We start from the raw sequence: 11476 nt of genomic DNA, 5'->3' as shown, positions 1-11476 counted from the left end.
ACGGGTGCGTCTGACCTCCCATCCGCTCATCTTTTTACACGTTTACCTTTGATTCTTTCTTTGCTTATTTGCAGGCTCTTTGCCAGGCGCTGGGAGATCAGGAGTGATTCACGCGCCCTGCCCACAGCGGGCTTTCAGTCTAGTGCTCAAGATACTCTTGTCCACAGCCAGCTGTGATACAAAGCAAATACAGCCAGTGCTCCAATCAAGTGCGGTGGGAGGGTCATAGTCACCACAAAATGATGAAAATTACTTTTTATTCAGCGCCTACTATATGTCCATTATCCCACAAGGTTGGTATTTTTGTCTTTATTTTAAAAAAATTTTTTAAGAGAGAGAGAAAGCAAGCAGGGGAGGGGCAGAGAGAGAGAGAGAGAGAGAAAGAGAGACAGGGAGAGAGAATCCCAAGCAGGCTCTGCACTGTCAGCACAGAGCCAGATGCAGGGCTCGAACCCATTACTGTGAGATCATGACCTGAGCCGAAACCAAGCAGCGGACACGTAACTGACTGAGCCACCCAGGCGCCCTGTCTTTATTTAACTGAAAAATCTGAGCCTCAGATTAAGTGACATCCCCCCAGAAGAGAGCCCTGATTACTGTTGTCTAGGACCACCTGAGCTAGGGCATCTCAAGATCTTTGCTGGTCTCTGATAGCTCCGGCGGCAGAGTCAGCTTATTTTGTTAACGTTTCTGGTAAGACTTCTTATCATAATTTCTAGGTCTGCTGTGACTGATTCAAGCCATGAACCTGTGATTCTAAATTATCAGCTAAACTGATCTCTGGAATATTCCTCAGGAAGATGGCAGCCTTGGCTATGACCACAGCTCTTGTTTTTATATTTAGAAGGGTCCTTATGTGGATAGCTTTCTGTTATTGATAAGGCTCTTGACATTGTTAAGTGAGGTTTAAGGGTAGCAGCTGTAATCATTTTAAGAACAGTAAAAAGGGGTCTTAGGTATCCTAGAAAACATGTATCTCTGAGGCCTTCAACTATTAAGACATTCATAAGCCCAAAGCTGGTAATCCTATTTACAAATGAAAATGTATTCCTCTGGTGAGCAGAGGACTCCAGATGTTAAAAGAGAGAGAGAGTTTGTGTGTCAGGATTAGAATCCAAGTCAACCTGGGTCCAAAACTAGTGGTCCTACACTGTGTGGATTCATGGAGGAGGCATGGTTTGAGTGTACCTTAAAGATGAGCAGGACTTCTACAACAGAGAAAGGAGGGAGAAGGTGAGCCGGGGGCCCAAGTAAGGCACCAGAGTCCAGTTTTGTGAAGCCTAAACTGTACGAGAAATGAGCGAGAAGTTGGAGACAAACTGGAAAACACTGGGAAGCGGGCTCAGGAGGTGGATTTTTCCATATGGTACATGGTGAGACACCAATGGGAATGATTTAGTTCCCATTTTTGGATATTTGCTCTGGCAGATGATTAAAATACATTCTGAATTGGTAGTTGCAACTGTCCTGGTTAAAAAAAAAAGGATGCAGGCTGAGCCAGGACCATAGCAGTGGGAATGAAGGGAAGAGGATGGACACACGAAGAGGAGCTGAGTTGGTAGGACATATGACTGATTACACGGAGAAGAGGCAGAGAGGACCCCAAAATGCCACGAGCCTAGACAACAGAGAGTAAGCACCCTCACCATATCATTCAAAGCACCTCTTCGGCCAAATAGGGAGTGCCTGTCAGAATTCGAAGTGTACCAGGTCCTAGCAATTCCACGTCCAGGAATTTAACCTACAGATACGCCCGCAGACAAAGGTGTGGGTTCAAGAGTATTCTCCCAGCTTTGTTTTGTTATTAAGAGGTTGGGAACAACTTAAATGCCCATCAGTTGGGGACTGGTGACGTTAATTGTGAAATAGTCACAAAAGGAACACTAAGTAGCTTCCTAAAAGAGGGAGCCAAGTCTGTATATCCTGATATAGTGCAGTCACCATAGACATATCAGGGATGAACATCGAACAAACAAGTCGCATTGATAGGGTATACCTGTACTATGACACATCTGTAAAAAGGGGAGAAAAGGGGGGGGGTATGCTTTACTGAAATGCTTTACTGAGGTATTTATGAATGAAATGATTCAATGTCTGGGATTTGCATCAAAACAATGGGATGGGAGTTTAGTGGGTAGGGATGTAAATGAAACAAGATTGGCCATTGAATTGATAATTGTTGAAACTGGATGACGGGCACATGCAGGTAGATTTTTATGCCGTTTATTCTATTTCTGTATATGTTGCAAATTTTCCACTTTAAAAATGTGGGGAAATAATCAATTTCATTCTCATTTTCTTCCCTCCAGCCCTCCATTCCAGCTGAGCTTATGCACCATGTTAGTTCATGTCTCTAAAGACACTCTTCCCTCTGTCTGGCAATCTCTGTCAGAAAAATTGCTACTCTTTCATGACCACCCAGGACAATTGTCACCCCGTCTGAAAAGCCTTATCCAGCTCCTACAATCAGATTGTTCCTTCTCTGTGTGGGGGTTCCCTGTGAGTGTCTGTATTACTATTATTGCAAATACTATGTCATTATTCATCTCCCCCGTAGACAGTAAACATTTCTTTTTTAAAAAATTTTTTTTAATGTTTATTTATTATTGAGAGACAGAGAGAGACAGAGCATGAGAGGGGCAGAGAGAGGGGAGACACAGAATCTGAAGCAGGCTCCAGGCTCTGAGCTGTCTGCACAGAGCCCGACATGGGCCTCGAACTCACAAACCGCGAGATCATGACCTAAGCCGAAGTCGTACGCTTAACCAACTGAGCCACCCAGGCGCCCCTACAGTAAACATTTCTATAAATAAATGTCTCATCTGTCTTTTGTCCCAACTCTTAGCCCTGTGTTTGGCTTAAAATTGGCATTTAACAAATGTTTGTTAAATTAGTGGGTCAGGTCTAGTGAAGAAATGATTAGTTGTTTGGATTGGTACATACAGATTTTGAGAAGTCAAAGGAATATAGGAGGAGAGAAAGTAAATGAAAAAATAACATTATTGAGCCTATGCCAGGAGTGTACTGGGACAAGGAACAGTAGTGAACAAGAAGGCAAGGCTTCTACTGTCAAGGACTTGACTTTCCCTTTGGTCGGGGGACAGCAAGAGGCTCCAGTGAGAGTTATAATTATAGAGTATAATAGGTGCTATGGGGGAAATGGACATGACTTATTCAGCTTATTCAATTCCAGAGAAGCAAGTATCATTAATCCACTGATGATGAGTGAATGAGCAGGTGTTCAGAGGAAGGCACTCTGTGAATACTGCTGAGGGCCACAGTTGTGAGTGCTGAACAGGACTCAAGCCCCTGTCTGCCCCTCCTGAGCCCGTGCTCTTTCCTCTGCCCTGTTGCCTCTCAACAAGCAGGTGAAAATCCAGAGCTCTAACTGCATTCAGATCTGGGGGTCATCTGTCTAGAGAGTTGAAACGGGAGATGAGAAGATCTCCTAGGGAGACACCAAGACTTTGGAAAGTAACGGCAGCTGATAGTTACTGAGAACTTAGTGCACTCCAGACTCCACGGTAAGCATTTTACGTGCATGCATGAATGTATTTATGCCACGTAACACCCCTTGTGAAGCAGGGACTCTTAATAGTCCCACTTTACAGTCCAGGAAAGGGGACCTTAGGAAGAGTTAAGTCAACAGAAGTCACACACCAGAACCTAACCTCTTACTTTATGCTACCTTCTTGAGAGAGAGGATGAGATCAGAAGCCTGGTAAGGAAATCATGGAACCAGAGAACAAGATGGCTTATTTAGGGATGTTGATAAGGGGGGACAAGTGTCCTGAGAGTCCAAGAAACCCTGTTAGAAAAGGAACCAGTGTACAGAGTCCAAGTCCATGGAAAAACCCAGCAAAGAGACTTGAAGGTTGTGGGATTCCACCGACCCGCGTTGGTAAGAGACCTTTAACAGAGCTCTTTTGGGAGATGGAAACCTAACTTCCTCAGGCTCACTACCCAAGCCTCTGCTTACTGCCTGACCTGCCCCACTCTCCCGGATTCCTATTCTGATTTCTCCTGCTCAACCTGTCTGCTTAGGGAAGAAGGCTTGGACTGCGCTTCTCACTCCCAACCCACCTCCACGCTGATCTGTCTTCCTGACCCAGCACCTGCAGAGCTAACTCTAACCCACTGGTGCACCACCTGCAAGCTACACCAACCTCCGTTGAGACCATTCATTTACAGCACATGCCCAGGCAGCCTGACAAAGGACAACGGTGACCCCCTACCAAGGACACATGCTGGACAAGCAGGTAGGTGCCAATGGCTCAGGGAAGCGGGAGGGAAGAAAAGGCAAGAGGTTCCAGTGAGAGTGAGTTAGCCAGGCACTCACCGAGGCTCTTTGTCAATAGTGCTCAACTTCCTTTACTGGCTTAATTGGATCTGCACAGAGCAATTGACAGGAGTAGCTCGAGGACCACATGATTTAGCTTCCCTATCCCCATTCCAACCATAACTGATTGGAACAGGATGCACACCTTCCCCAAGAGGAGGATCTAAGGGTTGGCTCCTCTCCCTGGACTTTGGAACTGGGCCACCTAGTGATTGAATAGCTGGGGACACAATGGTACTAATGACTGCAGTGGTCTACAGCTGCCCTGTGAGGGAACCGAGCTGAGTCAGGGAGACTCATGGCAGAGCACGGGGTTAATAAAGGTCCGTGAACTCTTGCTAAAGGCTTTCAGCTGCCCCCATCCCTGCTCTTCTTGAAGGCTGATGGTTCAGCTCTCGGGTTTCCACAAGTCCTCTCTAGTAAAATTTGGGTTAGTATGAGTAGATTTCTGTTAGTGTTATCCAAGGTCTCCTTGGCAAAGATAGGGTTTTGCAGGACTGAGAGCATGGAGCAGGGATCCAAGGATGAGAAGTTAGAAGTTTAGGGTTTGGGAAGCACCACAGTTAAGTGTTGATGTCTAAATCCGAGTGGCTGTGACTCCCTCCCTCAAATTGTAAAGATGAATCCATTCCATTTTGTTTGGCAGACATTTATTGGGCACTTGCTTTGTACCTGGCACTGTGCTGGGTACTAGGGCAGCAAATAACCCGCAGCTGCTCTTGTGCTCACAGTTTCAGAGTGGGTACAGACACAGAAATATATTATAATATAACATAATGAAAGCAATGATGATGGACATACAAAGTCAACGGCAAAGCGGGTGGCAGAAGGGAGTTGTGGAAAGCAAGGGGGACTTTGGACCACAGCTTGGAGTCATCCAGGAATTCTGGAAGGACCTGGAGGGTTTTGGCTGAGGCACTGAAACGGGAAAGTGGGAGAGAGCAAAATCTCTTTGCATTCAGCACAGGTGGGCTTGCTGAAGAATGGTGTCAGGACCATCTGGAAGGTTCTAAGATGAGTGAAGAAAGAGCCAACCTCTCTTTTTTTCCCAGGGAGACTGGGAAATGGGGCATGGGTCGCCAAAGAGAATAGAAACAATAATAAAAAAGGTGCTGGGAGAGAAAGCTAAGGCAGAGAAGGGTGGGCATCTCAGGAATGAGCAATGGCTGGGAGTAGAGGGAACTGGACACGGTTTAAGGGCTCCGAAGATAATGGCGAGTGTTCATTTAATATTTCCTGGGCACAGTCTACATCGTAGGTGCCACAGTGGGCACATGGCCCCTGCCTTGCAGAGCAGTCAAGTGGAGAAGACAGACATTAATCAAATAATCACACAAATAAATGTAAAAAAAAAACAAAAAAAACTCAGTAGAAGATAACTGGTGAAGATGGAGGGAAGTGGGTAGACTACAATTTAATTGCATCTTGGATTTGGGATTCAGACAGACACTCTGACAAAGAGAGGGGAAAAGAAACAAAGATGACAAGGGAGAGAGGAAGTTCAGGGGCCTTGGGAGAATCTACAGAGGGAGTGGCCACACCTGTAACTGCTTTCATTTCTCCAAATCATGTGAGACTCATTGAAATTCATCTCCATCCAGGGAACAAACTTCCTTCCTTTATTCATTCATCCATTTGTCCATCCATCCATCCATTCCCCAGTAAGCCAGGTACTGTGCTAGGAAACACTAGGGAAGAAGCTGAAAGGGATGCCTGTGTGGCTCAGTCAGTTAAGCATCTGACTCTTGATCTCGGCTCAGGTACTGATCTCATGGTTTATGAGACTGAGCCCGCATCAGGCTCTGCCTGACAGTGCAGAGCCTGCTTGGGATTCTCTCTCGGCCTCTCTCCTGCACTCTCTCTCAAAATAAACATTAAAAAAAAAAAAAAGCTGAGAGAGACCCTCCAGCCTGAGAAGTTTATAAATGATAGAAATGCTATTTGTAACATTTTTCTACTGTTGTTTTGACTCCCTTTCCTACAGGCAAGGGAAAGGACAAAGAAATGGCTGTACTAATCAAATTGTGGGACCAGTAGAACCTTAAAAAGAAATCAGGGCCTATCAGCACACTTATCTCTCTGTGCACAAATTGCTGAAGAAATGTGGGAAGTGGGATGAAGGGTGAGATGATATCGAAGTGGACAGAAGCTTCTCGAAGCCTCATTCCTTTCCAAGATCAGGCATTCGCTTTAGGCACCCTTCACCGAGGTGAAGAGTGTATGTGATACATGTAGAAATCTGTAAATGATGTGCCACACAGGAATATATTTACAGAGCTCTATAGTTTATAAAATGAAGAGTCCATTTCTTTTAAAAGGGGTGTTCTCACAGAAAGCTGTAGAACAGTCACTTGGATAAGGAGGAGGTTATAGAGCCTGTGACTCTCAGGAATCCCAGGAACCCGCCTGCAGTGGCCACAGTCATGGGCTGGGTGGTGCCCGCCCCTGTGACTGCCTGCATTGGGCACCCTGGTCCCGGGATGGTCGTCCCTTGATCTGGCCTTGGCCCTCCAACGTCTCTTGTTTTAGCTGCTGTTGTCAATTTACATTCACTGATCATACCTACTCCTGGGGAAGCCTAAGAATTTCTCAAACTGGAGGCCTCCCGTGCTCCAAGAGCAAACCTGTGTATGCTTTGAATTCACCTGTTAGCAACACAAGTTAGCATCATTCCAAAAGGTTTGCCTTAATTATCCCCAACAGGTGGATTGTAGATAGCATATTTTCTTTTTGCATCTGTGCATTTTCTAAATTTCTTTCAAATAACCACAGATTCCATCAGTAACAAAGAAAAATAAACATTTCTTCTTTTTTTTTTTTTTAGTTTAGTTTGAGAGAGCCAGAGTGGGGTAGGGGCAAAGGGGGGGGGGGGGTGGTGGAGAGAATCCCAAGCAGGTTCCATCCTGTCAGTACAGAGCCCACCGTAGGGCCCGAACTCATGAACCGTGAGATCATGACCTGAGCTGAAATCAAGAGTTGGCTGCTTAACCAACTGATCCACCCAGGTGCCCCAAAAGATAAACATTTCTTAAGGATTGCTTAAAATGAGAATTGGCCTGTAAAGTGACCCTTCTTCACTTCAACTGAAAAACAAGCTCCATTTGTTTCTCTCCTATCTCTCCATCCACTGTCACTGTAAGCAAGGCTGTCACTGTCTTCATCTGCCCTTCTTCCCTTATCCACTTACTATCTAAGTCTCAGCAGCTGCCCCCTTTGCTGTCTCTCTGTCCCCACTTCCTCCAGCACCAACCCACTTTAGAGGAGATGGGAAGCTGGGGTGTGGCTTTCCTGCCTTCCCAGAGCAAACAGCCCAAGAGACAGGCTGTTGTCAATAAGGAGGAGCTCTCTTATTGCATATTAGATAAGCCAAAGCAAAATAAATAAAAGCATATTCACATTTATCAAACCACTCACAGATGTGGCCCCCATGGGATTTCAAAGAACCCTTCACAGACTTGCCTCCCGAACCCACACAGCAGCCCTGTGAAGTAGGTCAGTCTCCATTCCTTTCTGCATGCAGGGACCTGGAGGAGTTTGGCACAGGGCATGTGGGGTCGAGTCCAGAGTGAGGTCTCCCGTTAGACCTTCCCTTTAAGATGCTTGATGAGCAGAGCTGCCTGAGTGACCGGCAGCAGAACTGACAGGCCAGAACAAACGAGGCCCCAGGACGCAGCCAGACAAGGCACTGGGCTGTTGGGAGCCTAGCTATTTCTGACTTGCCCTACTTAGGGGCTCCCTTCCCAGGACTGTTCCATAACCCAAGGTCGTTTGACATTTTGCAATGTGACATCCATGGGACGCTGCTGGAAAAAACCCTGCTTATTCATACGTCCATGTGCCTTGAGGCAAAAGGTGAGGTGACGCTTTAAAAAAGCCTGTAGTTGTAGCTTTCTTGATGTCACTGGTGCCCATGTGTCCCGACATGTTACATCTGCAACTTTGGGCACAGAATAGGTTGGAAGACTGTTTCGGTGTTTTCCATCAGAACAAGATCATACCGACACAACTGGGGCCTGTAAAAATAAGACAGGATATCCTTGCCAATCGAGTAGTAAAAATATCCCATTCTAGAAAAATAAATTGTATTATATCCTTAGGTTATAAAATTGTGGAGCAATTATTTCTAACATTACAGGAAAGTGCTTATGGTAAATAAGCATAGCCCACATCAACAACAATGAGATATAAAATTTTATTTACCACCTAACTATTTCCAGGTTTAAAGCAATGATAGAAAGGAGGTTAGAAAGAAATAACAGTTGTTGCCCCTGAATAATAACATTATGGATGGTATTTTTCTGCTTCTTAACACTTTTTGCACTTTCCAGATTTTATAAAATCAACATGTATTCCTTTGGTAATCCGGAAAAAAAAGTATTGAAAAGTCTCATGGTTTTAAGATGTAATGACTGTCCTCTTAGAAGAAACTTGCATTATTAAATGTTTGCCTTCAGGAAAAAGGAATCCAGGGGCACCTGGGTGGCTCAGTAGGTTAAGCCTCTGACTCTTGTTTTCAGCTCAGGTCATGATCTCAGGGTTTGTGGGTTCAAGCCTGGCATCAGGCTCTGTACTGGCAGCATGGAGCCTGCTTGGGATTCTTTCTCTTTCTCCCCCTCTGTCTCTGCCCCACCCCTGCTTACAATCTCTCTCTCAAAATAAATAAATAAACATTAAAATTTAAAAAGAATTCATAAGCATAAAGTGCTGAATGCTCACAGCATTTTCTGTCTTGTCCATAGATTGTATGCTAGGACTATACATTGGAGTGGCATTAGTCACAAAACGTACATGCCACCACAGCTTTGCTCTTTCTCCCCCTCTTTGACTCTGTCCCCCCTGTACATACACACGTGCACACACATGCACACACACACACACACACACACACACACACACACACTCTGTTGCTTATTTTTTTGGAACCAATGAAGATAGATTGTTTACCCCTTAATACTTCAGTGTGTATTTCCTAAGAACAAGCACATTCTCAGGGCAGTTATCAAATTCAACCTGGAGTAGTGCTTTCATACTGTATCCATGGAATAAAATATTCCAATTATTCTGTACCTTTTTTTATACTAGGCTGTGCATTTGCCAGATTATATGAGGCTTTCTTTTCCACAACATATACCAGCTTGCAAGCAGTGTGGGTGGAGTGATTAGGGAAGAATTCTATAGCTGTAAGCATGTAGCAACGTTATTTTTTTGGATTAATTGGGCCATTTATCTTTAAGCTCCTACCAGTAAAATTGTCTTGAATTATGGGGCTACTCATCTTTCTCAAGTCTATTTTTTGAAAACCCTCCACTTCCTTCATTGTAATTGATGAGGTCCTACTAAAACATCAGACCAAGGAGATTGGACAGAAATCAATAGCATCTTTGGAAAACCAGAGCTTGTCAAACGCTGCTGATGGCTCACCTCTCTGGATGGGCAAGTGACCTCAACTTCATTCGGAGAATCCTGAGCTTATACTTCGGGCCTATTGTAGATCCTGTAGAGAACACCAAGGAAATGGCTGCAACTTTATCCAAGTCTTGATTAAATCTTGCAAGCAGACTCACTTGGTGGTATTTCTGAAAAGTTGCAGGTTCACTGGAGAGAAGAAATGAAGTAAGTGGATATAGATTGCTAACGAAAGAAAACAGTTTCAAAAGCTACAAATCACTCATAAGCAGGTAGTCCCTTGACCCCACAGTCTGCTGGATTTCAGAGGATTGCATAAGTGAAGCTGCTGGCCCCAGGAATGATGAAATATTATGGCATAAGAGAGGCATGCTCTGCCTACTATATACCGGATAGCATCCTCATTTCTTGACACATGTCTCCATTCCCCTGAAAAATTCTTCAAGATGACTATTCTCTTCATTTTACAGACAAGGAAACAGATGCTTGCAGAGCTTAAACTCACCCAGGTCACAATGCTTATCAGAATCAGTGCAGGGATTCAAACTCAGTTCAGAGTTCAAAGTTACAATCTTTCCATTCAACTGCATTGCTAGTTGCATATGTATATGTTTAGCCCAACTAGATACTAATTCAGAAGTTATGCTTAAGCAAATATTTTTTTCAGTCATGCCTCTCAAATAAAATAGCTAAATCCTAAGTTCCAATACTTTTTCCTAGGTATGTGATGCTTCCTACAGTTGGAATCTCAAATTGAGCCTACGGAATATCCACTGGGGAGGTTCGCTGGGTCAGTGTCCCTGGGTCAGTGTCCCTCTAGGGATCTGGGGAAGTAGACCATGGGAGACTTGCTCTAGAAATGAATCATCAGTTTGGAGGTGGGGATTAGGGTGAGGGGGGGTGTGTCACCCCAGCCTCACTAGAATCATGTGTTGAGTCCTGGGAGGAGCAAAAGTGCCACAAGTAAAATTAATCCGAAAGGTACCCAGATTTTAGTTTCTAAATACCATCCTCGCTAAAAGGAATGGGTAGTAGGCTTCCGGGAGAAATGGTTGATTCCAGGGCTAGGTCAGGGAAAGTGCAAAGTGATCCTGCAACAAGCCGTATGCCAGAAAGTAAGGAATGCTCACAGAATGGTGGAAATGTTCAAAAGAATACAGAATAGGGGCGCCTGGGTGGCGCAGTCGGTTAAGCATCCGACTTCAGCCAGGTCACGATCTCGCGGTCCGTGAGTTCGAGCCCCGCGTCAGGCTCTGGGCTGGTGGCTCAGAGCCTGGAGCCTGTTTCCGATTCTGTGTCTCCCTCTCTCTCTGCCCCTCCCCCGTTCATGCTCTGTCTCTCTCTGTCCCAAAAATAAATAAACGTTGAAAAAAAAAAATTAAAAAAAAAAAAAAAAAAGAATATAGAATCACTTCACGTGAATTAGGATGGCGAAGAAGTGTTGATGAGGATATGGAGAAACTGGAACCCTTGTGCACTGTTGCTAGGAATATAAAATGGTACGACCACAATGGCAAATGGTATGGGGTCTCTTCAAAGAATGAAGAATAGAATTACCATGTGATCCAGCAATTCTGCTTCCGGGTATGTGCCCCAAAGAAACAAAAACAAGGTCTCCGAGAGATATTTGCACACCCGTGTTCATAGCAGCATCGTTCATAAGAGCCAAGAGGTAGAAGCAACCCAAATGCCCATCAGTGGATAATGGATTATCAACATGTGATACATACA

The 11476-nt window shown here is 44.7% G+C and overlaps 1 protein-coding gene and 1 pseudogene across 2 annotated transcripts in view; one reads left to right on the top strand and one right to left on the bottom strand.

Annotated features, from left to right (window-relative positions):
* The first annotated feature begins 10 nt into the window (after positions 1 to 10).
* The window catches only part of LOC123611148, a 61550-nt pseudogene continuing 50084 nt past the window's right edge, over positions 11 to 11476 (top strand).
* The window catches only part of LIPH (lipase H), a 45772-nt gene continuing 42128 nt past the window's right edge, over positions 7833 to 11476 (bottom strand). For both annotated transcript variants that reach the window (XM_045502705.1, XM_045502706.1), the window contains exons 9-10: positions 9761 to 9934; positions 7833 to 8352 (exon numbers count right to left, since the gene is read on the bottom strand). In XM_045502705.1, coding sequence (XP_045358661.1) covers positions 8265 to 8352; positions 9761 to 9934 — 262 coding nt within the window. In that variant the 3' untranslated portion in view covers positions 7833 to 8264. The remainder of the gene's footprint in view (positions 8353 to 9760; positions 9935 to 11476) is intronic.

Source organism: Leopardus geoffroyi, chromosome C2 (genome assembly GCF_018350155.1).
Source record: "Leopardus geoffroyi isolate Oge1 chromosome C2, O.geoffroyi_Oge1_pat1.0, whole genome shotgun sequence".
Classification (NCBI taxonomy): Eukaryota; Metazoa; Chordata; class Mammalia; order Carnivora; family Felidae; genus Leopardus; species Leopardus geoffroyi.
Note: the sequence above shows the minus strand (reverse complement) of the source record. Positions and strands in the feature narration are given on the sequence as shown.